General features: G+C 40.3%; 3 protein-coding genes across 5 annotated transcripts; all 3 read left to right on the top strand.

Moving 5' to 3' along the window:
• Positions 1-562: 562 nt before the first annotated feature.
• Positions 563-9296, top strand: LOC112199534 (ABC transporter B family member 11-like). Of its 2 annotated transcripts, XM_040517804.1 has the most exons (6): positions 563-819; positions 907-987; positions 1257-1605; positions 1887-1941; positions 2045-2220; positions 9084-9296. In XM_040517804.1, exons 2-5 carry the CDS (start codon positions 920-922, stop codon positions 2086-2088), a joined length of 516 nt encoding a protein of 171 aa, XP_040373738.1. In that variant the 5' UTR covers positions 563-819; positions 907-919; the 3' UTR covers positions 2089-2220; positions 9084-9296. The 2 variants fall into 2 exon arrangements, with proteins under 2 accessions (XP_040373738.1, XP_040373739.1); XM_040517805.1 differs by lacking the exons at positions 563-819; positions 907-987 and adding an exon at positions 1046-1085.
• Positions 9297-17745: 8449 nt separating this feature from the next.
• LOC112199535 (ABC transporter B family member 4) lies at positions 17746-19122 on the top strand. The gene is made up of 4 exons (XM_024340539.2): positions 17746-17958; positions 18039-18209; positions 18431-18704; positions 18859-19122. Exons 1-4 carry the CDS (start codon positions 17746-17748, stop codon positions 19110-19112), a joined length of 912 nt encoding a protein of 303 aa, XP_024196307.1. The 3' UTR covers positions 19113-19122.
• An 86-nt stretch (positions 19123-19208) lies between these two features.
• LOC112199536 (ABC transporter B family member 11) lies at positions 19209-21446 on the top strand. 2 transcript variants are annotated; one of them, XM_040517803.1, is made up of 6 exons: positions 19209-19258; positions 19355-19674; positions 19839-20105; positions 20218-20481; positions 20564-20857; positions 20982-21446. In XM_040517803.1, exons 2-6 carry the CDS (start codon positions 19384-19386, stop codon positions 21339-21341), a joined length of 1476 nt encoding a protein of 491 aa, XP_040373737.1. In that variant the 5' UTR covers positions 19209-19258; positions 19355-19383; the 3' UTR covers positions 21342-21446. The 2 variants fall into 2 exon arrangements, with proteins under 2 accessions (XP_040373737.1, XP_024196308.1); XM_024340540.2 differs by having other exon boundaries at positions 19215-19674.
• The last annotated feature ends 3881 nt before the right edge of the window (positions 21447-25327 follow it).

Raw genomic sequence — 25327 nt, forward strand, 5'->3', positions numbered from 1 at the left:
TTCTCCTCTTCACCCCCGCCCAATATTTTTCTTTACAGCCACGTTCGCGGTGGTTTGTCTTTCAGAAACAAATGACGTACAATTCATATACTGGCTGAAACCCCCGTCTCTTGAACTATTTATGAACTTGGAGGCTTGTGATTTCCCCAATATATGATTGGTATGAAAATTGCTTTTGGTGGTCGTTTTCTATTGGCTATCAGAAATGAAAAGAACAACAAGACACAAATGGGGTTTGGCAAGTGGGTAGCTTTCTATTCATTATTTGGCTAATTTTTTGTACTAGGCAACAATATGTTGTTTTCATACACTTTATATTCATCTCTCAGTTTCATTCAATACCAAAGTTGCTGGGCTGTCATTCCTTTTGTATAGTTGTATGATCTTGATGTTATTAGTATGCTTGTATTATAAGCGAGCAGTATGTAACTATGTATTAGACTTCCAGCTTAGTCTGAATCACTGAGTTTGTACAAAGATCCCATCTTTTCTATCAGACGATATTGAAGATGCTGAGAAGAAAAAGGACAAATTATAAGAGACAATTACACATATATGTATAGTGGGCGTGTGACATGTTGTTATATGTGTTACTATGATGAAAATGATGGAGTACAATAGACCACTGGTGTGTGCAACCATGCAGATAATTCCAGACAAGGATCTGTGGGCGGCTGCATTGCAATTTTCAAGCAGCAGAATAGAGGGCCTGAAATGATATTTGCCCAAATTACCCACATCCTAACGAATGTGGGAGCAACTAAGCAGAAGAAAGGAAGAGGGGAAGAGGGCTAGAATGGTATTTCAATCGTGATACTGGTATGGTTGTTATTATTGTTCTGGATAGTTTGACTGGTTCACTATTCATTAGCTCACATGATTTGTATCGCCCTTTGTAGGTTGTAGCCTGTAGGTTGATATGCTTGCTTATAAAGCAATGCTTGCGTGGAAGTACAGCAAATTCATCATCCCATTTCCAGATAAGTGGTAATTCTGATTCCTCACTAGTCTTTTTAATCCATTCAGCACTGCATTTGATTAATATCACCATTACATTAATGTTCCCTCTAACACTTGCGTTGCATGTATGGTGTTTGTTGCTATTTCTTCTCTTTAGTTTTTCTCTTGTTAGCATGCATTAACTGGCCGGTCACTTGGTTTCTTTCTCTTCGTCTTTCATTTCAATCCTTGTTTCTTGTTAGTTTCTCTCTTTCACTTCAAACCAGATCTTTATCTATTTATTTTCAACCATGCAGCTGTGATCTTATCACTCAAGTGGGAAGCATGGCTGAGGAGAATCCTTCAGTTGGAGATGTAATCACCAAGCAATATACTGCACCAAATAAGCGCTCAGCAGTGGCGGCGGTTTCCAAAGAATGTGAACAAAATATAAGCAAAAGCAAGGAGGATGGAACAAATACAGTACCATATTACAAGCTTTTCTCCTTTGCTGACTCCCTGGATTACCTGTTAATGTCTGTTGGTACAATCAGCGCCATTGGAAATGGACTCTGTATGCCTCTAATGACCATTGTCACGGGAGATGTGATTGATTCATTTGGAGAAATTAGGAACATCAAGGAAGTGTCTAATGCAGTTTCCAAGGTAACTAAGTCTTCTGACTAATGCAACATTTATACAATGTTAAAGAACAAAATTCTACTCGCTGCATTTCTCTGGTTTCATCATAATTTGTGTCAACTATCAAGTGAACTTTCAAACTATCTGAAAAAAGAAGAAGAAGAAGAAGAAGTTATTTTGTTTCTCTGGTTCTCCAAATAGAATAAGTTCTGCATTAAGCAAAACTATTGTTCTCTAAATTGGCTATATCTAACTGTTGCTAACTAAGTTTATTTAAAGCTAATTTAGAAATTCAATATCCTCAGGTAGCTTTGAAGTTCGTTTACTTGGCTCTGGGGGCTGCTGCTGCATCATTTCTACGTAAGTACATTGCATGCGTTCCCCGCTGAAATATCACTTGAGATCACATTAATAAGTAGTTCAGCTTATAGGATGCTGATGTACTTGGCTTTGCTTTGGCCAGAGATGTCTTGCTGGATGATCACTGGAGAGAGACAGGCTGCATGAATACGAAGTTTATACTTGAAAACCATACTAAGGCAAGATGTCGGCTTCTTTGATCAAGAAATCAACTCTGGGGAAATTGTTGGAAGGATGTCAGGTGATACTGTGCTCATTCAAGAGGTGATGGGTGAGAAGGTATGTATATACATGCAAGAAAAATACCACTGTTGTGGGATAATGGAATTGTGTATATTATTGATAATAGGAGCCCTTTAAATAGGGAGTTACAAGGTACCAAAAAGGTAATAGAATCTGATTACAATTGAATACCTAGAACACATTCCTATTACAACTCTAAACCCTAGTTTGTAGAGGCACACATTATGTCGACATCCTTCAACACTCCCCTTGTGCCGCTCAAACTTGGTGATGACGCTTTGATTGTTGCCTCGTTAAAAACCTTGCCAGGTAATAAAAACCCTGTGGGACAAAAATAACCCTGGTCGAAGGACAAAAAGAGCACAACACGTCCTTCACTCTTCGAGATTGAACATGTAGACATCATGCCTCCCCCTGATGTCAATATCTCCCCCTGATTGCTACAATCATGGGAGTTCGGATAACTTTCTCAATCCGATGCTCTTCACATGTTTCTCGAAGGTGGATTTAGGTAACGACTTAGTAAATAAGTCTGCTACATTATCCTCTGATCGGATGATCGGATCTGGTTCACTTCAATATTCAGAAGTGCCTGTTGTTGCTGATTGTAAAAGAATTTAGGCGATATATGCTTGGTGTTGTCGCCCTTGATGAAACCTAATTTCATTTGCTCAATACAAGCTGCATTATCTTCATAAATGCATGTACGTTCATCTGTGGTAGACTTCAAACCACAAGTTCCTCGAATGTGTCTAACTACAGACCTTAGCCATATGCATTCTCGCACGGCTTCATGTAGAGCAATAATCTCTGCATGATTTGAGGAAGTAGCAACAAGGGTCTGCTTTGTAGACCTCCAAGATATCGCAGTGCTTCCCATGGTAAAGACATAACCCGTTTGGGAGCGACCTTTGTGAGGGTCAGAAAGATACCCTGCATCAGCAAAACCCATCAAGACATCGTTGTTATTTTGATGGAGGGGAGGAGGAGTACGGAAGATGGCATTTTGCCTTGTGGAGTCCGATCTCACACTTCCGTTATTTCTCTTCTCTCTGTAGGGATAAAACAAGCCCATATCAATCGTACCTCTCAGGTATCGAAAGATTGTCTTTATGCCAATCCAATGGCGGAGTGTTGGCGCAGAACTATGTCGAGCTAATAAGTTCACTGCGAATGAAATGTCCGGTCTTCTGCATTGAGCTAAGTACAACAATGCGCCTACTGCACTTAGATAGGGCACTACAGCCTTTAATAAGTCTTCGTCCTCATCCCTTGGACGAAACGGATCTTTTTCAGGCTCAAGACTACGACTGATCATGGGAGTACTCACATGCTTTACTTTATCTTCATTAAAGCGCCTTAATAATTTTTGAGTATAAGCTGACTGATGGATCATAATCCCATCACTACGGTGCTCGATTTCCAGTCCGAGACAAAACCGTGTTTTCCCAAGATCTTTCATCTCAAATTCGGATTTCAAGTACTTAGCAGTTTCCTTTAACTCATCTAGAGTTCCAATTAGGTTCATGTCATCGACATAAACTGCTATAATTGCAAATCCGGAACTTGTCCTCTTTATAAACACGCATGGGCATATTTCATCATTGACATATCCCTTCGCAATCAAGTAGTCACTTAGACGGTTATACCACATCCGTCCGGATTGTTTCAATCCATATAGTGAGCTTCTCAATCTTATTGAAAACGAGCTCCGTGGTTTAGAGCCACTTGATTTGGGTAATTGAAGTCCATCTGGAACCTTCATATATATCTCTGAATCTAGATCCCCATAGAGATATGCTGTAACCACATCCATAAGCTGCATGTCAAGTTTTTCAGAAACTACCAAACTGACAAGGTAGCGGAACGTTATAACGTCCATTACGGGAGAGTATGTCTCCTCGTAGTTGATTCCAGGGCGTTGTGAGAAACCTTGCGCCACAAGGCGGGCTTTGTATCTAACAACCTCATTTTTCTCATTACGCTTTCTAACAAAGACCCATTTATGGTCAACAGGCTTTATACTTGGGGGTGTCAGCATTATAGGCTTTATACTTGGGGGTGTCAGCATTAATGGATCTCTTTGTGCCAAACTCGCTTTCTTTCTCGAGCGAGAATCCATCGAACCTTTGGGCCTCCCACGTTTCCTTACTGGGAGCCCGGCCTGAGCCACATTGCCATCACCATTAGTGGTGGCAGCGCCATGCTCAATACCCCTAGAGGTGGCACCATGTCCACTATTTTTAGGGACATCAATCCTTGCAGGTACGTTTGCAGCATGTATATGTGATCTTGTCACTTTAGCGATATCAGAAAACGCGTCAGGCATAGAGTTTGCTACGTTCTGAAGATCGAGAATTCTCCGCACTTCAATTTTGGACTGTGCGGTTCGGGGATCAAGATGAGACAAAGTGGGGACAGACCACGACAAATCGACAATTCCTATCGTTCCTGTTGAACATTATTGTTCTTATCTCCCCCTAACGACGGGAAGACTGTCTCATCAAAGTGACAATCCCAAATCTTGCGGTAAATTGATCGCCTGTCAAGGGTTCCAAATAGCGGATAAAGGTTGGAGAGTCATATCCAACATAAATGCCCAATCGTCTTTGAGGACCCATTTTGGTGCGCTGTGGCAGGGCAGTTGGCACATAAACTGCACACCCAAATATGCGTAAGTGTGAGACATCAGGCTCATATCCAGTAACCATCTGGGATGCAGAAAGGGTTGAGTGGCAATAGGCCTCAGACGAATAAGCACAGCTGCATGCAATATTGCATAGCCCCAAGCAGAAACAGGGAGATTGGTGTGCATAACCAATGCTCTAGCAACCATTTGAAGTCTTTTAATGGTGGCTTCTGCGAGACCATTTTGGGTGTGAATGTGAGGAACAGGGTGTTCAACCTCAATCTCAATGGACATGCAATAGTCATCAAAAGTTTTTGATGTAAAATCTCCAGCATTGTCAAGACGAATTGACTTAATGGGATGATCAGGGTGGTAAGCCCTTAACTTAATGATTTGTGTTAGGAGTTTAGCAAATGCAGCATTTCTGGTGGACAAAAGCATAACATGTGACCAACGTGTCGATGCATCAACTAACACCATAAAATATCTAAATGGTCCGCAAGTTGGTTGGATAGGTCCACAAATATCACCTTGAATTCGTTGCAAGAATGGAATATTTTTTTTAGTGTCGATCATAATTTTGCTAAAGAGCAGGCTTTGCAAAATGAAAGATGGGCTTTAGAAGCAACCATGGAAGAATCCAGTTGAGTCACGAAGTCACAATTGACTTTAGAAGTAGAGAAAGGAACCAAGGAGGTATTAGTGGTGTCAATACCACTGTTGGGCCGCAGGGGGTAGGCGGCTCTGGCCCTACCTTGGACCGAAGTTTTGTTCTGACTTCTTTTCGTTTTGAAAAATGGATGTCCGTGTGAAGTCTTTAGTATTCGGATCATCATATTACGACTTGGGTGTCCCAGATGATCGTGCCAAAGCCTATATGTGTCAGAATCCCATAAGTCATCTCTCATGACATGGTTGGATTCAATGACTCGAATAGTGGTTGCATACAACCCACTAGAGCGACACATAAGTTTCTCTAATACTCGTTTATGTCCGTAGTCATTAGAGGTGATGCAAAGGAACTCTTGTCCATTCTCACAATGTGTTTCCACATGAAAACCATTGGCTCTTATATCTTTAAAACTCAATAGGGTCCTTCCAGCCCTAGGAGCATATAGAGCTTCGGTGACATTAATACTTGTGCCATTTGACAACATAAATTGAGCTGGTCCTCGACCATGAATCAATTGTGATGGTCCAGCCATCGTAGTCACAGAAGATCGACTTGGTGTCATGCATAGAAATAGTTGCCTATGTCGCAATATAGTATATGTGGTGCCACCATCAACAAGACATTCCAACTCTCCAGGAAACATATTGAAAAATAATAAAGTTCGAAATTAAAAACATGTCCATGACATTGAATAATACGATACTTTATTAATAAATGTAGCCAATGATTACATCAAATGGTCCAAAAAGGTCTAATCCAAAATAAAGAAAATCAAACTGAGACACATTGTAGTCACTCTATCTGTTTGGCAACTCCAATCAAATATGACCAGGAAAGTAGAAAGAGATGTTGGTGGAGCGAGGCTCGCTTAAGTACCAATTATCTCAATGACTTTCCTAGACATCATATTTTATTGGGTACGCCACATAAGAAAGAGTTAATACAATTGTCATTTATTGACTATTACATGATTCTTGAAAAATAAAGAGGACTATTCTAATCAAAGTCTGCAGCATCCTTGTGCACTCCATCTTCAGCTTTGAAGTTCTCTATGGTGAGATTAACGTCTCCACCATTTTCTTCTTCTTCTTCTGCAAGGTACACTTCGTGTTCCCTCAGGTCCCTGTATGGCCTGTATCTTGAAGCTAGTTGCTCGCTTGCCTTGCATTGCTTGAACCAATGCTCACTAGATCCACATCGATGACACATATCATTGTGGTTGCCTCCCTTCAATTGAGGTGTACGTTGTCCACGTTGTGGGTGTTCCCTAGGAGGATTGGCGCCTCCACCACGACCCATGGCGCCACCACCACGAGCTATGGCTCCATTACCACGGATAGGGTTGCCACGACCCCTCTCCCACGTGTGGCATTGCCACCACGTGTATCTTCTCCAAACTTGCGGTTTCCTTCCTGATTAGGGAGGTTATATGGACCAATACTTCCCTCATGTCCCTTATTCCTAGGGTTCCGCTCCTTGCGCCCTCTTTTGGGTGCATTATAATTCGCCTCATGAACGCTCTTAGTTCCAATGGGCATTGAATTATAATTCCTCATGTCCCTTATTCCTAGGGTTCCGCTCATTGCGCCCTCTTTTGGGTGCATAATAATTCGCCTCATGAACGCTCTTAGTTCCAATGGGCATTGAATTATAATTCCTCACGAGTATGTTATCATGTTTCTCAGTTACAGATATGATATTGATAAGTTGATGAAACCTCGTGATCCGTCTAGCATTGACTTCAGTACGGTATTGTTTTGATAGCACAATGGCTGAAACGGGGAAGGTGGAGAGAGTCTTCTCAATTAGCTCTTGCTCTGTGACAGGTTGTCCAAAGAATCTCAACATGGATTGTAAGCGAAGAGCCTCTGAATTATATTCAGCAACAGACTTGAAGTCAGCAAAGCGCAGATTGTTCCATTGAACCTTCAAGTCAGGGAGGAGGGAATCTTGGACATTGCCAAAGTGCTATTCTAGCTCTACCCATAGCTCTCTTGCATCCTTGATTGACATGTACTCCAATCTGAGTGCCTTGTCCATATGGCGTCGCATCAAGATAACTGCTTGAGCATGCTTTGTAGATGTTCGGATGAACACAAGATCTGGGTTAGGTGCCTGGATTATGGGTAATATTCCCTTTGAAGTGAGATGGTTCTCAACATCGGTTACCCAACTGTGGTAATCAGAGCCTGTTGAGTCAAGCATGGGAAAGTCGAGCCTAGGTTCATTCGACATCCTGAAAATAAGAAGAGAAAATATATTAGTTTCGGAGTTAAACTTCCACGAAAACTAAAACAATAAGATTTCCGAGCTATGCTACCAAAAAATCAATTTCCAAGAATCTCTTTTGGATTAGACCAAACAACAATGTTGTAATATGGTCATATGTGATGCTGACGGATGCTCTTAATCCAAGCATTGTGAACACTCTTAGTTCACACGAACGCTCTTAGTTCGTTTTCTTAGTTCGTTTAATTGTGAACACTCTTAGTTTGTGAAGCGTGAATCCCCACAATTCTGCTTTGTTAAATACTCAAAACCATTTGGCAACATATATTCCAATATTTGCAGAAAATAAAAGAATTTAAAATACATGAAAACAACAACTTTAATTCACAAAAACTTACGTGATGGTTCTTAGCTTGAGGACACGCGCGTGTTGGAGTAGGAGTGTTTTTCTCTTGGCCGTCTGTTCTTTGGGCTTTCCTCTTTTTTTTTTTTTTTTTTTTTTTTTTTTTTTTTTTTTTTTTTTTTTTCTGGGCCGGGTCCCTTCTCCTTTTTCTTTTTTTCTTTCTTTTCCTTCGCGTCTTCTTCTTCTTTCTTTCCTCTGTTTTCTGGGTTTTTTTTCTCTTTCGACAGCAAGAGTTGCTGCTTCATTGCAGGGCTGCAGATGCAGGGGCAGCAGGGAGGCAGCAGCGTGTGGTCTGGCTGGTGCGCAGGTGCGCGGAGTGGTGCGCGGAGTGGTGCGTGGACTGGTGCAGCAGCAGTAGCACGCTGGCAGTAGCAGGCAGCGACGAGGCTTGTGGGGGAAGCTGGGCGAAGGGCTGCAGTGTGCAGCGAGCGCAGGGGCGCGTGCGGGGAGCAGTAGCAGGTTGCAGGTGGGATGGCAGGGAGGAGCAACAGGTTGCAGAAGGGCTGGCAGATGGCTGGAGGTCGTGCGGCAGATGGCTGGGGCAGCAGGGGCTGCGATAAGAGGCTGTGGTGAGGCTGGTGCATGGAGCTGCAGGGCGAGCAGTAGGGGGCAGGGGTTGCAGGAGGCGTGCTAGGGTTTTTGAGCTGCAAGGAGGGCTGCAGCAGAATTTGTGAGAGAGAGTTTTTAGTTTTTTTTTTCTTTTGGGCTAGGGTTAGAACTCGTGCTGATAACTTGTTGTGGGAGAATGGAATTATATATATTATTGATAATAGGAGCCCTTTAAATAGGGAGTTACAAGGTACCAAAACGGTAATAGAATCCGATTACAATTGAATACCTAGAACACATTCCTATTACAACTCTAAACCCTAGTTTGTAGAGGCACACATTATGTCGACATCCTTCAACAACCACAAGTTTTTTCCATTTTCTCCTACAAACCTAATTCATATTTCTTCCTGCAGGTAGGAAGTTTTATCCAGTTAGTTGCAACGTTCATAGGGGGCTTTGGTATAGCATTTTTTAAGGGATCACTTCACACCCTTGTCATGCTATCCTCATTCCCCCTCTAGTCTTATCTACTGCTGTCCTGAACCATTTCATAGTCAAATTGGCGTCCCATGTACAAGCTGCAAATTCAGGAGGAGCAAATGTGGTAGAGGAGACAATTAGTTCAATAAGAACTGTATGAATACTCGTCTTAAACTCTCTCTCAGTCTCTCTCCCTTCTCTATTTATACAACCAAATATGATGGGTATTCCTCATGCAGGTTGCATCATTCACAGGGGAGAAGCAAGCTATATCCACAATAACTCCTCCTTAAGTAGAGCTTACAAGTCTGGTGTGTAAGAGGGTTGGGCATCTGGTTTGGGTCTCGGTGTGGTTTTGCTTATGGTATTCTCTACTTTCGCTTTGGCTATATGGTTTGGCGGAATAATGATACTTGAAAAAGGATATCAAGGAGGAGATGTCATCAATGTGATTATGGCTGTGTTGCTTGGCTCAGTGTAAGTTGCACTTTCTTAACTTTTGATTTGTGTCTGGTCAGCAAGAATAATCAAATATTACTGACTATCCCCCATTCAGACAGTTTACTATTTGATTCTGCAAAAATATGCAGTATGTAAACTTTTCTTTCTAAATTTTCAGGTCGCTTAGGAAAGCTTCTCCTTGCATTAGTGCATTTGCTCCTGGACAAGTGACTTGATTCATAAACTCTTCGCAAGCGTACGAATCGTTGTCAAGTAAGGGAAGTATTAAAACCTTGATTATCGTACCTCGGGGATTAGTGGCTAACCCACAATCCTTGGGTGGTCGGAACTAAAGTCACTAAGCAAACAAAATAAAAATAAAGTGAATAAAAAGGCTAATCTAAGGCACCAAGCCTTAGTAATGCTCGGATTTGGTTTTCACCAAAGCCTAATCAAAACTAAGAGCCTAGTGGTGGATATGCACAAATGAGTCGAAATTTGTAGGGGGTTTTGAATTGTGAATTAACTAAATTAAACGCAACTGAAAAGTAAACTAAACAACTAATTAACGAACTAGAAAATTAAATTTGGGTTTTCAAATTAATGGGAACATGGGAGTGTCGGGTGATTCACACTAACTCTCTTGCAAATATCGATGCCAATTTCACAAATGCATGCATTTCCTATATGTGTTAAGTCCCGTATTTAGTACCGGTCAAGACTACTAAACCAATTATCCTTTCGGTGTATCGATTATGCCGGTTAGGGCCACAATCAACTCTCTAACTTAGGCATTACGCTGGTTAAGGCCGCAATATCTAAAATTAGAGGCCTAGAGTGCAAGATAATAGAGACCCAAGCAAGCTTAGCTACAATTAAGCTAGCTAATGGTTACCACACTTAAATCCTAGATGCAACAAGACCAATAAGTTGTCAATTCATCAATCTATTCATCACAATTGCCCACAACATAATTTCAAAGGGTGACAAAGCCTAGAAACTTGCTTCTAAGGACCAATAAATTCGGATTTAAAGCATACACAATGGAAATTGCATTTATTAAAATTAAAGCATCAATATTTATACAAGATGAGTTAGGGCTTCACAATCCTAACTCCCAAAATTGAACTACTCACTATCCATAGTTAAATACATCATCAATAGCAAATAAAATTATGTAATAAATAATAAGAAAGAGAGGGGAGAGTTAGCTTGGTCACTTCTAGCTATGAGCTAGTATGAACCAAACAATTTCTTCACCCAACTACCCAAAATAGAGGTGTGGTACTCTTGATGATGATTCCCTTAAAGCCTTGAGTGAGTCTTTCAAAATTCCCAAAATAAAACTAAAGAAAATGAAAAGGGAGGATGAGAGGATAGGAGAAGAGAATGAGAAAAGAGAGCAGCCCAAAGGGGCTGCCTCTGTTTTTGGTTTTCTGGTGCGGCTGTTGGTGTGTGTCTCCCCTATGTTTGCAAAGAGAAAAGGGTATATATATATGGCCTAGGTTAATTAACCTCTGTGTGTGTGGCTGTTCGTGTACAAGAAGAAAGAAAATGAGAGATAGAGACACGTGGCAGCGGCTGAGAGGAAGGAAGAAAATGAAAAGGAAAATAAAAGAAAGGAAAGGACATGGCTGCACGTGGGAAGAAGAAGAATGGATCAGCCATGCTGACGTCAGCAAACTTTTTTTTTTTTTTAAATAATAATAATAATTATTATTATTTTCACTTTCTCCCTTTTTTTTTTCTTTCTTCATCTTCTCCGTCTTCTTTCTTCTCTCGTCGCCATGTAATTCCACACATACTCTCGGAGGCAATTGAATTCCGCTCCCTTGATGGCATTGATCACGGTTGACCCGCATTGACTATTTCATCCTTTTGTCGGAAACTCCAATTTGCTCCAATTTTTGCACCAATTTCTCTCGTTTCCACACAATTCCGCTTATTTTCTACAAAATAATAAAAAAAGATTAATTACATATTAATTGACATGGGGATTGACTTATTTCTAGTGTTTTAGATATAATTACACGCATATAAATGCGTATAATCACACCCCCACACTTGAACTTTGCTTGTCCCCAAGCAAACTAAATGTAAAATAATTGACAAAAATCTATTAACTCAAACACAAATGCTCAAACATGAAGAAAGCGTGGTATTAGCCTTTCCAACCATAATCCTCGGAGAACTAATTATGTACATGACCATGAAGTAGATGTAAGCACAACATAAGATTTTTGAATTTATGAGGCAATTAAGAAGCACATGTGAAAAATGCTCAAGTATATGCATGTGTTGACCATGTGTCAAATTAATCCACCATAATCAAATAGACACATAGAAGACCCGATATAACCCACTAAACTCACATAGGTTCACTAAATATTATCGCTGAAGTGTTTATGGGCTATATGTATTTCACTCAAAAGCAATTTCACAACACGCGCCTCCATATGCTTGCTCTTCGATCTCATCTCCGCTAGGTAACCCACAACATTCAAGATCAAGAGGTCTTTTATTTAGTTGTAATGGGGCTCAGGGCAAGTGGCTAAAAGAAATGAAGGATAAGGAAATACAAAGTCCATAGAAGTTGATGAAGCAACTCTCTCTTGTAGAGATATATGACTTTTGCTTTCAAATACTAACTCACTCACTCTAATCCCAATGTACTACCCACACTATACTACGTAATACTTTTTTTTTCTTTTTTCTTTTTGTTTTTTTTTTCTCTTTCTTCACACAACTTTTTTTCTTTCTTTCTTTTCTTGAACTTTCTTTTTATTTTCACAACTACTTCTTTTTTTTTTTTTTTTTTTTTTTTTTTGAGAACTTTCTTTTCTATACAAACACTCACCCCCACACTTATTCTTTTGTAATCTCACACTTTTGACTTTTCTTTTCTTTTGAAGCACTCAAACATAAAGTCATTCTCTCGAATCGCTTCACCAACTACCACGGAAGGGTAGGATAAAAGTGTTTAGGCTAGGTAGGGATTTGTGGTGGTAATGAACAAAAAGGCTAAAATATATACATAGGCTCAAAATGGCAATCTAGTGGTAAATATCTTTGGGCACATGCTTCTTTGGCCATGGTGGTATATAGTCCTAATGCCTCCATCCTTTCTATCATGTCGCAAGCTAAATGTAGCCTCGAGAGGTCTCAAGCAAGTTCTAGATACGCAATGTCATGAAATTGTACACACATGAAAGAATAAGTGAATGAACAATGCATACACTATGGATATTAGGCTCAAAAGCTCACAAATAAGGCATGCAAGTTAATCGAATAATCTATATGCTTCTCTAACTATGATGAACGAACCTAACATAGGCTATATGCACACATATAATCAAGCATAGATCACATATACACTTAATCACAAAACAAATTCAAAATCCTAGATCATGCTTAATCTATCCACAATCATAACAAGTTAAGTTCATAGCTCGTCATTGGGGTTGGAAAAGGCATTAACCACTAAAATCTATTTACAAAAAGCTAATCTAATTTTTTTTTTTTTCATAGGCGCCCGAGCCCTCACCCCCACACTTAAAACCAACATTGTCCTCGATGTTGTAAAGTGAGATCGAAATCTAAAATCCGTGTCGGATTTAGGCATGAGAGTGAAGTTCGGGCGAAGGCACACAAAAATTAACTATAAAAATGAAAATCTAAATGCGGAGAAAAGATACGGAAAACCCCCTTTGTTGACCCTCCATTGCTCACGACCTTCGGAGAAGACTAAAATAAGACACCAACTTCAAGGCACAAGGCCTTGACTTCCTTTACATATGCTCCATAATAGCTCTAGGTGCTCTTGAAAGATCGACTCCATTGAGAAATATATAGTGTCCAAAGAGCAATGCGTCACAAATAGGCCATCAAAGAATAAGGACAAAGATTCCTCCATTAAGCACATGGCCTTGACCACATCCAACACACCTCACAACAGCCCTATAATGGCCTCCATTGAAGAGTTGAAGTGCAAGAAGTCCAACCACCCCGAGTGAACACAAACTAGTGAGTGCAGAAAGCTTCCAGCAATGACCTTTATATCTTCAAATGCCCACATCTCAAACTCAGAAAGAGATAAATACGTGAGACCACTTGGAATGGAAAGTAGACTCAGATATCTTTCTATCCATATAAAGCGAGCTACCTATCTCCAAGTGAGATGAAAACCAAAACTGGTCAAAATTGCCAATATGTCATGAAGACTTCTTCTGACCCTCAGTCACCAACACAGAAATATCTGAAGCTCCAGAGGTGAAAAGAGGGTGAGACCAACTGGATATAAAACTAGACTCATGAAGCTACCTTTGGTTAAAATTTCACTTGAAAATCAATTATGAGTCAAAAATCGTTGGCCTCCAAACTCACTGATCTGTTCTGCAGTTTCTGCTGTGCCCTGTTTCTGACCTCTGTTACTTGGAATACTATATCTGAAGCTAAGAAGGTTCAAATCAAAAAATGTTTCTTCTGCATATAGAGGACATGAGAACATACATCTCTAAAAATTTTTAGCTCCAAATTGCTTAAGATGTAGAAGGTGTAGCTTCCCAAAGTCACTCTACAGTAGCTGCCTTTGTTCTGAACTTTATGCATTGACCATTAAATAAATAGAGCTCCAGTAAGTGAAAGTGGTTAAAATTTTGGCACACAATAGTAGACATATAGGAGAATAGCTTCAGAAAATTTCAGCTCAAAATAGCATGTATAATGGAAACTATAGTCACCCAAATTCAACTGAATTTTCTGGACAGAAACTGCTCACTACCAAATTCATTCTTTCTTCACACTTCCAACTCCGAACACCTCCCATCCTCCAAAAAGATGGCCAAATAGCCTTATTGATGCAAAATAAACCAGGAAATTTCAAAATCACCTAGGGTTGCCTCCCTAGAAGCACTTGTTTTTAAAGACCCCAAGCCGGTCTATAGAACATGATCGTTGTCAAGGTGGATACTTCTCAAGCACGACCACCCTATTGTTTGGGGCTAAGTTACTCCTTGATATATCATAGAGGCAAGACCAAGAGCTACAAAAGAATACTCCAATTGGTGGCCAAAAGTGTAGCTTCTTAATTTTCCTCTTCTTCTCAATTTTTCTTCTAGGAGCCAATATCCTTGCCTTCTCCTTCTCAAGTGGATTAGAAATGATACTCATAGGAACAATAGGTGGTAGAAGCTTTTGAGAGTGATGGGAAAGGGTGAGTGCAAGTGCTCCATTTCCTTTCCAATCCATCACCTCATTGTAGAAACATTGACCACTTAATGGTGGATTGGGAGGTAAAAGTACCTTGATCCCAATCCTCTCATTAAGAATGTAAGTGCTCAATGTCCTACTCTCCACCTTGGGAAGCTCATGATGGATCTTCTTGGATGTAGGAGGAGAGAAAGTCCTTGGCTCTTCAACTTCTTCATTACAAGGTAGTGAAGGACTCTCTTCTTCGATGGGAATATCAACCTCAACAAATAAGGGATTATGGTGTATGACTTCGAGCTCCGCATCCTCCTCAATGAACAAAGGATTATGGTGTATAACTTCAAATTCCGCATCCTCCTCACTAGACAAGACATCATCTTCTTCGGAATCATCTTCAAATATCTCCCCTCCATTAGGAAGTTTAGATTCCCAATATTGCACCAATTCCTCCGAAGTGTAGTCACTCACCCCACTTGCATTGAAACTTTCATAACCAAGCTCACTTTCTTGTTCATGAACATCACCATCTCGATCTTGAATAGGCAACTCTTGTTCATGATGCTCATAATATACTTCTTCTCTTGAATTAGGCTCCACTTGGTCAAACAAAGATTCATGCTCATAAATGGTGAAGGGTGGCTCTTGTGCAAGACTAGCCTTAAGTTGCTCGTTGGAATGTATAAGCATCTCTTGAGAAGCTTGCAATCGAGCTTGGGACGCTTGCAATAGAGATTGGGAGGCTTGCAATTGAGCTAGTAGTCCTTCAACGAATTCCTTCCTAGGCTCATAAGCTTGATAGCCTCCACCATATAGACTTTCTTGCTCATATCCCCATGGATCTTCCCATCCATAGTTCCATTGATCCATAGCTCAATATGATAAGAATTAAGCACCTATGAGTTTCCAAAAATAAGATTAGTAACCAAAAAATTAGAAAATATAAATTAGAGAGTATGCAAATAAAATAAACAACAATTTTTTTTTTTTTTTTTTTTTTTTTAAATAAGGAAACAAAAATATGCTAATGTGACCTCAACAACCGATTCACCAAGGGACTAAGGCTATTAAACCCTAATCCCCGGCAACGGCGCCATTGACTTGATTCATAAACTCTTCGCAAGCGTACGAATCGTTGTCAAGTAAGGGAAGTATTAAAACCTTGATTATCGTACCTCGGGGATTAGTGGCTAACCCACAATCCTTGGGTGGTCGGAACTAAAGTCACTAAGCAAACAAAATAAAAATAAAGTGAATAAAAAGGCTAATCTAAGGCACCAAGCCTTAGTAATGCTCGGATTTGGTTTTCACCAAAGCCTAATCAAAACTAAGAGCCTAGTGGTGGATATGCACAAATGAGTCGAAATTTGTAGGGGGTTTTGAATTGTGAATTAACTAAATTAAACGCAACCGAAAAGTAAACTAAACAACTAATTAACGAACTAGAAAATTAAATTTGGGTTTTCAAATTAATGGGAACATGGGAGTGTCGGGTGATTCACACTAACTCTCTTGCAAATATCGGTGCCAATTTCACAAATGCATGCATTTCCTATATGTGTTAAGTCCCGTATTTAGTACCGGTCAAGACTACTAAACCAATTATCCTTTCGGTGTATCGATTATGCCGGTTAGGGCCACAATCAACTCTCTAACTTAGGCATTACGCCGGTTAAGGCCGCAATATCTAAAATTAGAGGCCTAGAGTGCAAGATAATAGAGACCCAAGCAAGCTTAGCTACAATTAAGCTAGCTAATGGTTACCACACTTAAATCCTAGATGCAACAAGACCAATAAGTTGTCAATTCATCAATCTATTCATCACAATTGCCCACAACATAATTTCAAAGGGTGACAAAGCCTAGAAACTTGCTTCTAAGGACCAATAAATTCGGATTTAAAGCATACACAATGGAAATTGCATTTATTAAAATTAAAGCATCAATATTTATACAAGATGAGTTAGGGCTTCACAACCCTAACTCCCAAAATTGAACTACTCACTATCCATAGTTAAATACATCATCAATAGCAAATAAAATTATGTAATAGATAATAAGAAAGAGAGGGGAGAGTTAGCTTGGTCACTTCTAGCTATGAGCTAGTATGAACCAAACAATTTCTTCACCCAACTACCAAAAATAGAGGTGTGGTACTCTTGATGATGATTCCCTTAAAGCCTTGAGTGAGTCTTTCAAAATTCCCAAAATAAAACTAAAGAAAATGAAAAGGGAGGATGAGGATAGGAGAAGAGAATGAGAAAAGAGAGCAGCCCAAAGGGGCTGCCTCTGTTTTTGGTTTTCTGGTGCGGCTGTTGGTGTGTGTCTCCCCTATGTTTGCAAAGAGAAAAGGGTATATATATATGGCCTAGGTTAATTAACCTCTGTGTGTGTGGCTGTTCGTGTACAAGAAGAAAGAAAATGAGAGATAGAGACACGTGGCAGCGGCTGAGAGGAAGGAAGAAAATGAAAAGGAAAATAAAAGAAAGGAAAGGACATGGCTGCACGTGGGAAGAAGAAGAATGGATCAGCCATGCTGACGTCAGCAAACTTTTTTTTTTTTTTAAAATAATAATAATAATAATTATTATTTTCACTTTTTCCCTTTCTCCTTTTTTTTTTTCTTTCTTCATCTTCTCCGTCTTCTTTCTTCTCTCGTCGCCATGTAATTCCACACATACTCTCGGAGGCAATTGAATTCCGCTCCCTTGATGGCATTGATCACGGTTGACCCGCATTGACTATTTCATCATTTTGTCGGAAACTCCAATTTGCTCCAATTTTTGCACCAATTTCTCTCGTTTCCACACAATTCCGCTTATTTTCTACAAAATAATAAAAAAAATATTAATTACATATTAATTGACATGGGGATTGACTTATTTCTAGTGTTTTAGATATAATTACACGCATATAAATGCGTATAATCAACAAGCTGCAGCAAATAAGATGTTTGAGACAATTAACAGAAAGCTGGAGATAGATGCATACAATACTAATGGGCGGGTATTACAAGATATTCGTGGAGACATAGAACTGAGGGATGTTTATTTTAGCTACCCCGCAAGAAAGGATGAGCAAATATTCCATGGATTTTGTCTCTCTGTACCTAGTGGTGCAACTGCTGCTTTGGTTGGACAGAGCGGAAGTGGTAAATCGACTGTAATCAGTTTGATTGAGAGATTTTATGACCCACAGGCTGGTGAAGTTCTTATTGACGGTATCAATCTCAAAGTGTTCAGCTGAAATGGATCAGACAGAAAATAGGCCTTGTCAGCCAGGAACCAGTTTTGTTTACCGGTAGCATTAAAGGTAACATTGCATATGGAAAGGATAGTGCAACTACTGAAGAAATAAGGGCTGCTGCTGAGCTTGCTAATGCAGCTAAATTCATAGATTTATTACTCCCTCAGGTATTTTAGTTTATACCTTCTTTCAATATTTTTTTCATATTTCTTTGAATTTTTCACAATGATGGAAGCTTACTGAAACCATCTAGTGATATATCTTATGGTTAATGATACTCATCACATTCGAAGATGAAATGCTAAATTTTAGAATTATTTCAATAAATAGTTTTAACATGTACAACTCTGTTTTTCTGATTGGTGGTTTTTGTGTTTGGTTAACTTAGGGAATGGACACAGTAGTCGATCAGCATGGAACTCAGCTATCTGCGGGACAAAAGCAAAGAGTTGCTATAGCTAGAGCAATTTTGAAGAATTCAAGAATTCTACTTTTAGATGAAGCCACAAGTGCTCTTGATGCAGAATCCGAACGAGTTGTGCAGGAGGCACTGGATAAAATTATGGTGAATCGGACTACTGTCATTGTAGCCCATCGCCTGAGTACAGTAAGGAATGCTGATACCATTGCTGTCATACATCGAGGAGTAATTGTTGAGCAAGGTAATGGATTTGTTATCATTGTTAGGTTTTATCAGTTGAATGCCTATTGTTCTCAGTATCATCATTTTCTTGTCAGTTGTTCCACACATGCATTGATATGATCATGTTCTTATTTCACTAGTACTTAAACCACTGATGTTTTTCAACTGAGCAAGACCGCATTCAGAGCTAACTAAGGACCCTGATGGTGCATATCACCAGCTTATAAGGTTGCAAGAAAATATCACAGTGTCAAAACATAGTGGTCTAGATGTCCAGGATTCTATCTTACCCTTTGTAAGAGAGGAATCATCTCTAAGAAGAAATAGTATTCCTTCTGCAAGCGGTATGCTTGAAACAGCACCTGTAGAGCCTAATATTCCTGCTACAGTTCTATCAAAAGGGCAGCCAAAGTTTTCACTTGGCTGACTTGCTTACCTGAACAAGGCAGAGATCCCAATTATATTACTAGGGACAATAGCTAGCTGCATCAGTCAATGGGGTAGACTTCCCTGTTTTTGGGAGTTTACTGGCAAGTGTAATCAAGACGTTCTTTGAGCCACCTCATGAACTCCGTAAGGATTCAAAGTTTTGGGCCTTAATGTTTTTGGTTCTTGGAACGGCATCTTTGTTGGCCAATCCATCAAGAGCATATCTTTTTGCAGTGGCAGGATGTAGGCTAATAAGAAGAGTCTGAGCAATGTGCTTTGAGAAGGTGGTTTATATGGAAGTAAGTTGGTTTGATGAAGGTGAGCACTCAAGTGGTGCAATTGGTGCAAGGCTTTCTACGGATGCAGCATCTTTGAGAGGGCTCGTTGGAGATGCTCTTGGTTTCGTTGTTCAGAATACAGCAACTGTAATTGCTGGGCTGATCATTGCTTTTGTTGCAGATTGGCAACTGGCTCTTATAATCCTTGTTCTGTTACCTTTATTAGGAGTAAATGGATATATTCAAGTCCAATTCACGAAAGGATTCAGTGCAGATGCAAAGGTATGTCTCCTATGTCCTAACTTTTCCTAAAAAAAATGTAGTAAATAACATGGAGCAGTATTCAGATTCATAACTCATGCAGAATTTCAACTCTTATAACTGACATATATTCCATATATAAAACTCATCCTTTTATCAAGCACTGACATGATAAGTGGTGGCAGAAAATGTATGAAGATGCGAGCCAGATAGCCAATGATGCTGTGGGGAGTATTCGGACAATTGTTTCCTTCTGTGCTGAAGAGAAGGTGATTGAGTTGTACCAGAGAAAGTGTGAAGGCCCTATTAAGAATGGGATAGGACAAGGGATAGTTACCGGGATAGGTTTTGGATTATCATTCTTCTTACAGTTTTCAGTGTTTGCCTTAAGTTTTTATACTAGAGGTCTACTTGTTTCAGCAGGCAAGACAACATTCTCTGCTGTTTTCCAGGTAACTATTCTCTTCTGTCTTGTGCTACAAACCTTTACTTACTATATTGGCAGCTGTTATACATCCCTCGAGACTCTTTAGCAGTCCATTGTTAACAGTTTTCTCTCCGCAGGTTTTCTTTGCTCTCATTATGACTTATATCGGACTTGCTCAGTCGACCTCCCTGGCACCTGATGTAAGTAAAGGAAAGGCTTCTGCTGCTTCAATATTCGCAATACTTGACCGGCAATCAGAAATAGACTCTAGTGATAACTCGGGGATGACTGTAGAACACTTGAAGGGAGAAATTGAATTTCACCATGTCAGTTTCAAGTATCCTAGTAGACCTAATGTGGAAATTTTCAACAATCTTTGCTTGACCATTAGTCATGGCAAGGTAAGTTGGTGTCAAGTTTCTTTTATCTATTATCCAGCAATACATAAGGTTTTAGAACTTACACTTGACTGATATTCTTCAGACAATTGCTCTGGTTGGTGAAAGTGGAAGTGGGAAATCAACAGTGATCTCATTGATTCAAAGATTTTACGACCCTGATTCAGGACACATTACATTGGATGGAATCGAAATCCAGAAACTGCAATTGAAATGGTTGAGACAGCAAATGGGGCTGGTGAGCCAGGAGCCTCTGCTGTTTAACGACCCTATCCGAGACAACATTGCATATGGAAAGGATGGAGAGGCAACCGAGGCAGAAATTATAGCTGCAGCAGAACTAGCAAATGCTCACAAGTTTATTAGTAGTTTACAATATGTAGGCACTGAAATAAGAAGTTTTATGAAATTTATTTTCGATTACAAGTCCTATTGTAATCTCTTATAGTGGTGTTCCATAAATGTTGAAGACTCATGCTTGTTAAGCTTTGACAACAATGTAGGGTTATGATACAATAGCAGGAGAGCGAGGAGTCCAACTGTCTGGTCGACAGAAGCAAAGAGTAGCTATGGCGCGAGCTATAATGAAGGCACCAAAGATATTACTGCTAGATGAAGCGACCAGTGCTCTTGATGCTGAATCCGAACGAGTGGTTCAAGATGCGTTGGACCGAGTTATGGTGGACGGAACCACAGTTGTGGTTGCTCATCGGTTATCAACAATCAAGGGTGCAGATTTGATTGCAGTTGTGAAAAATGGAGTCATTGCAGAGAAAGGGAAGCATGAAACTTTGATCAATATCATGGATGGCATTTATGCTTCTTTGGTAGCATTACATATGCAACTACCTATTCTCAGATAGCTTCATGTTCTTGTCAGTTAATGTAGCAAAAGTAGCTAGTGAAGGTAAAGCAACATGTTAGGGAATTCCCTGCAGTTGTAAATTACCAAGAGGCATGTATCATTTTTTCTTTCTTTTATTCAAATATGAAAAATATGAGTAATGTTTTAGGGAAACGAGAATTGAGAGAAAATAATTGTGTGTTCTCAACTTCTCATTGATAATAGAGGCCTCTTTATATAGAGGATTACAATGCATAGAATCTGAATTGTACAAGGAAAGGTAATCATACAATGAATGGATATCTCTAAGATATTCTCCGAGATTATCTCTAATTAAAACCCTATTACCACTAGGTCAAGTAACCTAGAGTTTGGGCCAGACACACAAATAGGGATTTACTTGAACACTCCCCCTTGTGTCGCCCAAATGCGGTGCTTCTCTTGTTGCTTCGCTAAAAACATTGTCGAGTAACAAAAACCCAGTAGGACAAAAATAACCTAGGTCGAAGGGGAAAAAGAGCACAACACACCCTTCACGTTTCGAGACCATACATGTACACATCTCCCCTTGATGTCTGCATCTCCCCTTGATGACTATGGTTATGGGAGTTTGGATAACTTCCTCAAACGATGCTACCAACATGTTTCTCTAAAGTGGAATTTAGGCAATGACTTAGTGAGCAAGTCTGCCGCACTGTCCTCAAATTGAACCTAGTTCATTTTAATCTTGAGGAGAGTCTGCTATTGCTGATTATGCACTGTGTTGTCGCTTTTGATGTAGCCTTGCTTCATTTGTTCAAAACAAGCAACATTATCCTAAATGCTTGTAGGCTCATCTGTGGTAGACTTCAAACCACAACTGTTCGAACATGCGTAACTATGGATTCAATCCATATACATTCAAGAATCATTTCGTGAAGAGTAATAATCTCTGCATTGTTCGAAGATATAGCGACTAGGGTTTATTCTGTAAACCTCCAAGATATCACGGTCTTTACCCATGGTGAACACTTAACTATTTTGGGAATGACCTTTGTGTGAGTCAGAGAGATACCCAACATCAGCAAAACCTTCCAAAACACATGTCATTTTGGGATGGGGATAGTGGACGCAGGCCAGTGTTGGTGGCGTTTCTAGTGTGTGATGGGTCCGAATCCATCATCTCTCTATAGGGATAAAACATGCCCATATCAATCGTACGTCTCAAGTATCGAAAGATATCTTTTACACCAATCCAATGGCGTCGCGTTGGCACAAAGGTATACCTTAGCTAACAAGTTCACTGCAAATGAGATGTCCGGTCTTGTGCATTGAGTTAAGTACAATAATGCACCTATTGTACTCAAGTAAGACACTCCTACCTCTAGCACATCATCATCATCATCCTTTGGACCAAGAGGATCCTTTTCAGGATCAAGACTATGAACGATCATAGGGGTGCTTGAAGGCTTGACCTTGTCAAAATGCCTAAGCATCTATCAACACGGTTCTCAAGTTCCAAACTGAGGCATAATCGTGTTCTCCCAAAATTCTTCATCTCAAACTCGGATTTCAAGTGTTCAGCGGTTTCCCTTAACTCTTTAAGGGCTTCCAATGAATATCATGTCCAACATGAACCGCGATAGAATCCGAAACTTGTTCTGGAAACGCGTGGGCATATCCCTTCCCAATCAAGTAGTCATCTTAGTGAGCGTTTCAACCTTATTGTAAACATGCTCCGTGGTCTAGAGCCACTTAACTTGGGTAAATGAAGTTCACCATGAACCTTCATGTACATTCCGTATCTAGATCCCCATAGAGATACCTAGTGACCACATTTGTAAGCTACATGATCAGTTATTCGGAAACTACCAAACAGATAGGGTAGTGGAGTGTAATGACATCCATCAGGAGATAATATGTCTCATCGTAGTCGATTCCAGGGCGTTTTGTGAGAAGCCTTGCACCATAAGGCGAGATGGCCATCTCTTTTTCTCACCACACTTTCTAACGAAGACCCATTAGTCAATAGGTTTTATGTTAGGAGGTGTTGGCATCATTGGCTCAAAAACCCTCATCTTCATTAGAGAATCCAACTTAACCTGGATCGCATCTTTTCATTTAGGCCAAATTTCTCTACGTTGGCATTCATTCATCAACAGAGCGTGGTTCGATATCATCGGACTCAACAAACTCATGCGCAAAGAAATGCGCAACTACATCATCAATTATGATGGAGTTTCTATCCCACGTCTCATGTACACTAGTGTAATTTTCAAAGAGCTCTATATTCTCAGGAATAGGTTCTGACGTTGAGGCATCCCCCAACGATTACCATAACTCGGAAGATTCTCATGAGATGGATTTTGAGTGTCGATGATCAAAGGATTGGAATGTGCCAAAGTATCATTCGAACTCAAGGGCCTCCCACACATCCTAGCTAGGCCCATGGCCTATAACGCCAGAGTGCCACTCTCTTTGGCGTTGGTGCCATGCCTACCTTCGTGTAGGTTGGCGCTACGTCCTCTCGTAAGGACGTACTTCCTTGCAGGCATATTTGCAGCAGATGTGTGATCTTGTCACTCTAGTAGGGATCGAGATGAGACATAGTGGGGACATGCCACGACAATTCCTGTCGTTCCTGCTGAACATCTGTGTTCTTATCTCCCCCTAACGACGGGAAGACTGTCTCATCAAAGTGACATCTGTAAACCTAGCGGTAAGGAGATCGCCATGCAAGGGCATTAAGTGGCGGATGATTGTTGAAGTCTCAAATCCAACTGAGTTGCCCATTCGTCTGTAAGGACCCATCATAGAGTGTTGTGGCGGCGCAATTGGCACATAAATGGCTCACTCAAATGTGCGTAAGTACAAAATACTTGTACCCAATCACTAGCTATACTGCAAAGGTAGATTGAGTGGCGGTGGGTCGTAGACGAATTAGCATAGCTGCATGCGATATGGCATCACCCTAAGCGGATATAATGAAATTGGTGCGCATTTCTAATGTCCGGACTACCATCATAGTCGTTTCCGCTGGACCATTTGGGTGTGCTCATGGGGATATAATGTCCAACATTAGTCTCAATGCAATAACCATCGAAAGTCTTCGATGTAAACTCTCTAGCATTGTCAAGTCCAATTGATGGAATAGGATAATCTAGGGAGTGAGTCCGTCGTTATATGATATTTGCTAGGAGTGTATCATAAGCCGCATTACAAGTGGACAATGGCACAACACGTGACCAGCGTGTTTGAATGTCAACCAATATCATGAGATATTTAAACGTTCGCAAGTTGGTTGAACTAGTCCACAGAATCCTCACGGATTCTATATAAGAACATCATGAGTATTTTTCATATCCTTTGCATTGGACGGTCTCAGTCCTAATTTCTCGAAGGAACGGGCTTTGTAAAACGAGCAAGAGGCTTTAGAAGCAACCAATGAGAATTTCAGTTGGGCTTGAGCGTCTGAAATGCTATTTGAAGCAAGTTGGTAATTGCAGCATCACCTAGGGCGCCATCACCATGATGGACGCCATCCATGGCATCATGGATAGGGACTGCACCAGCCCTAGGCTGGTGGTGGACGGAGGTGGTACCCTAGGTAGCAGCGTCGGTCACGCTTAGTCCAGAAATCAACTTTTGATTCATGCTTCGTTTTGCTCGAAAGAAACGATGTCCATGTGAAGTCTTTAGTAAACGGATCATCATATCATGACTAGGATGACCTATCCTATCGTGACAAAGCCAATATGTGTCTAATCCAAGAGATCTTCTCTCATAACTTCATTGGATTTAATAACTTGAATAGTGACATAGGGTCCACTAGAGAGACACATAAACTTCTCTAAGATGCGCCTTTGTTCGCAATCGTTAGAGGCATTGCAAAGGAACTCATTTCCGTTTTCTACATGCGTTTTCGCATGGAATCCGTTGGCTGGTACGATTTGCCCTAAGAGCGTAGAGAGTTTCTGTGACAGTAATCAAGGTGTCATTTGGCAAGTGGAACTTGGGCTATTCCAT

The sequence above is a fragment of the Rosa chinensis genome, chromosome 4, assembly GCF_002994745.2.
Source record: "Rosa chinensis cultivar Old Blush chromosome 4, RchiOBHm-V2, whole genome shotgun sequence".
Taxonomy (NCBI): Eukaryota; Viridiplantae; Streptophyta; class Magnoliopsida; order Rosales; family Rosaceae; genus Rosa; species Rosa chinensis.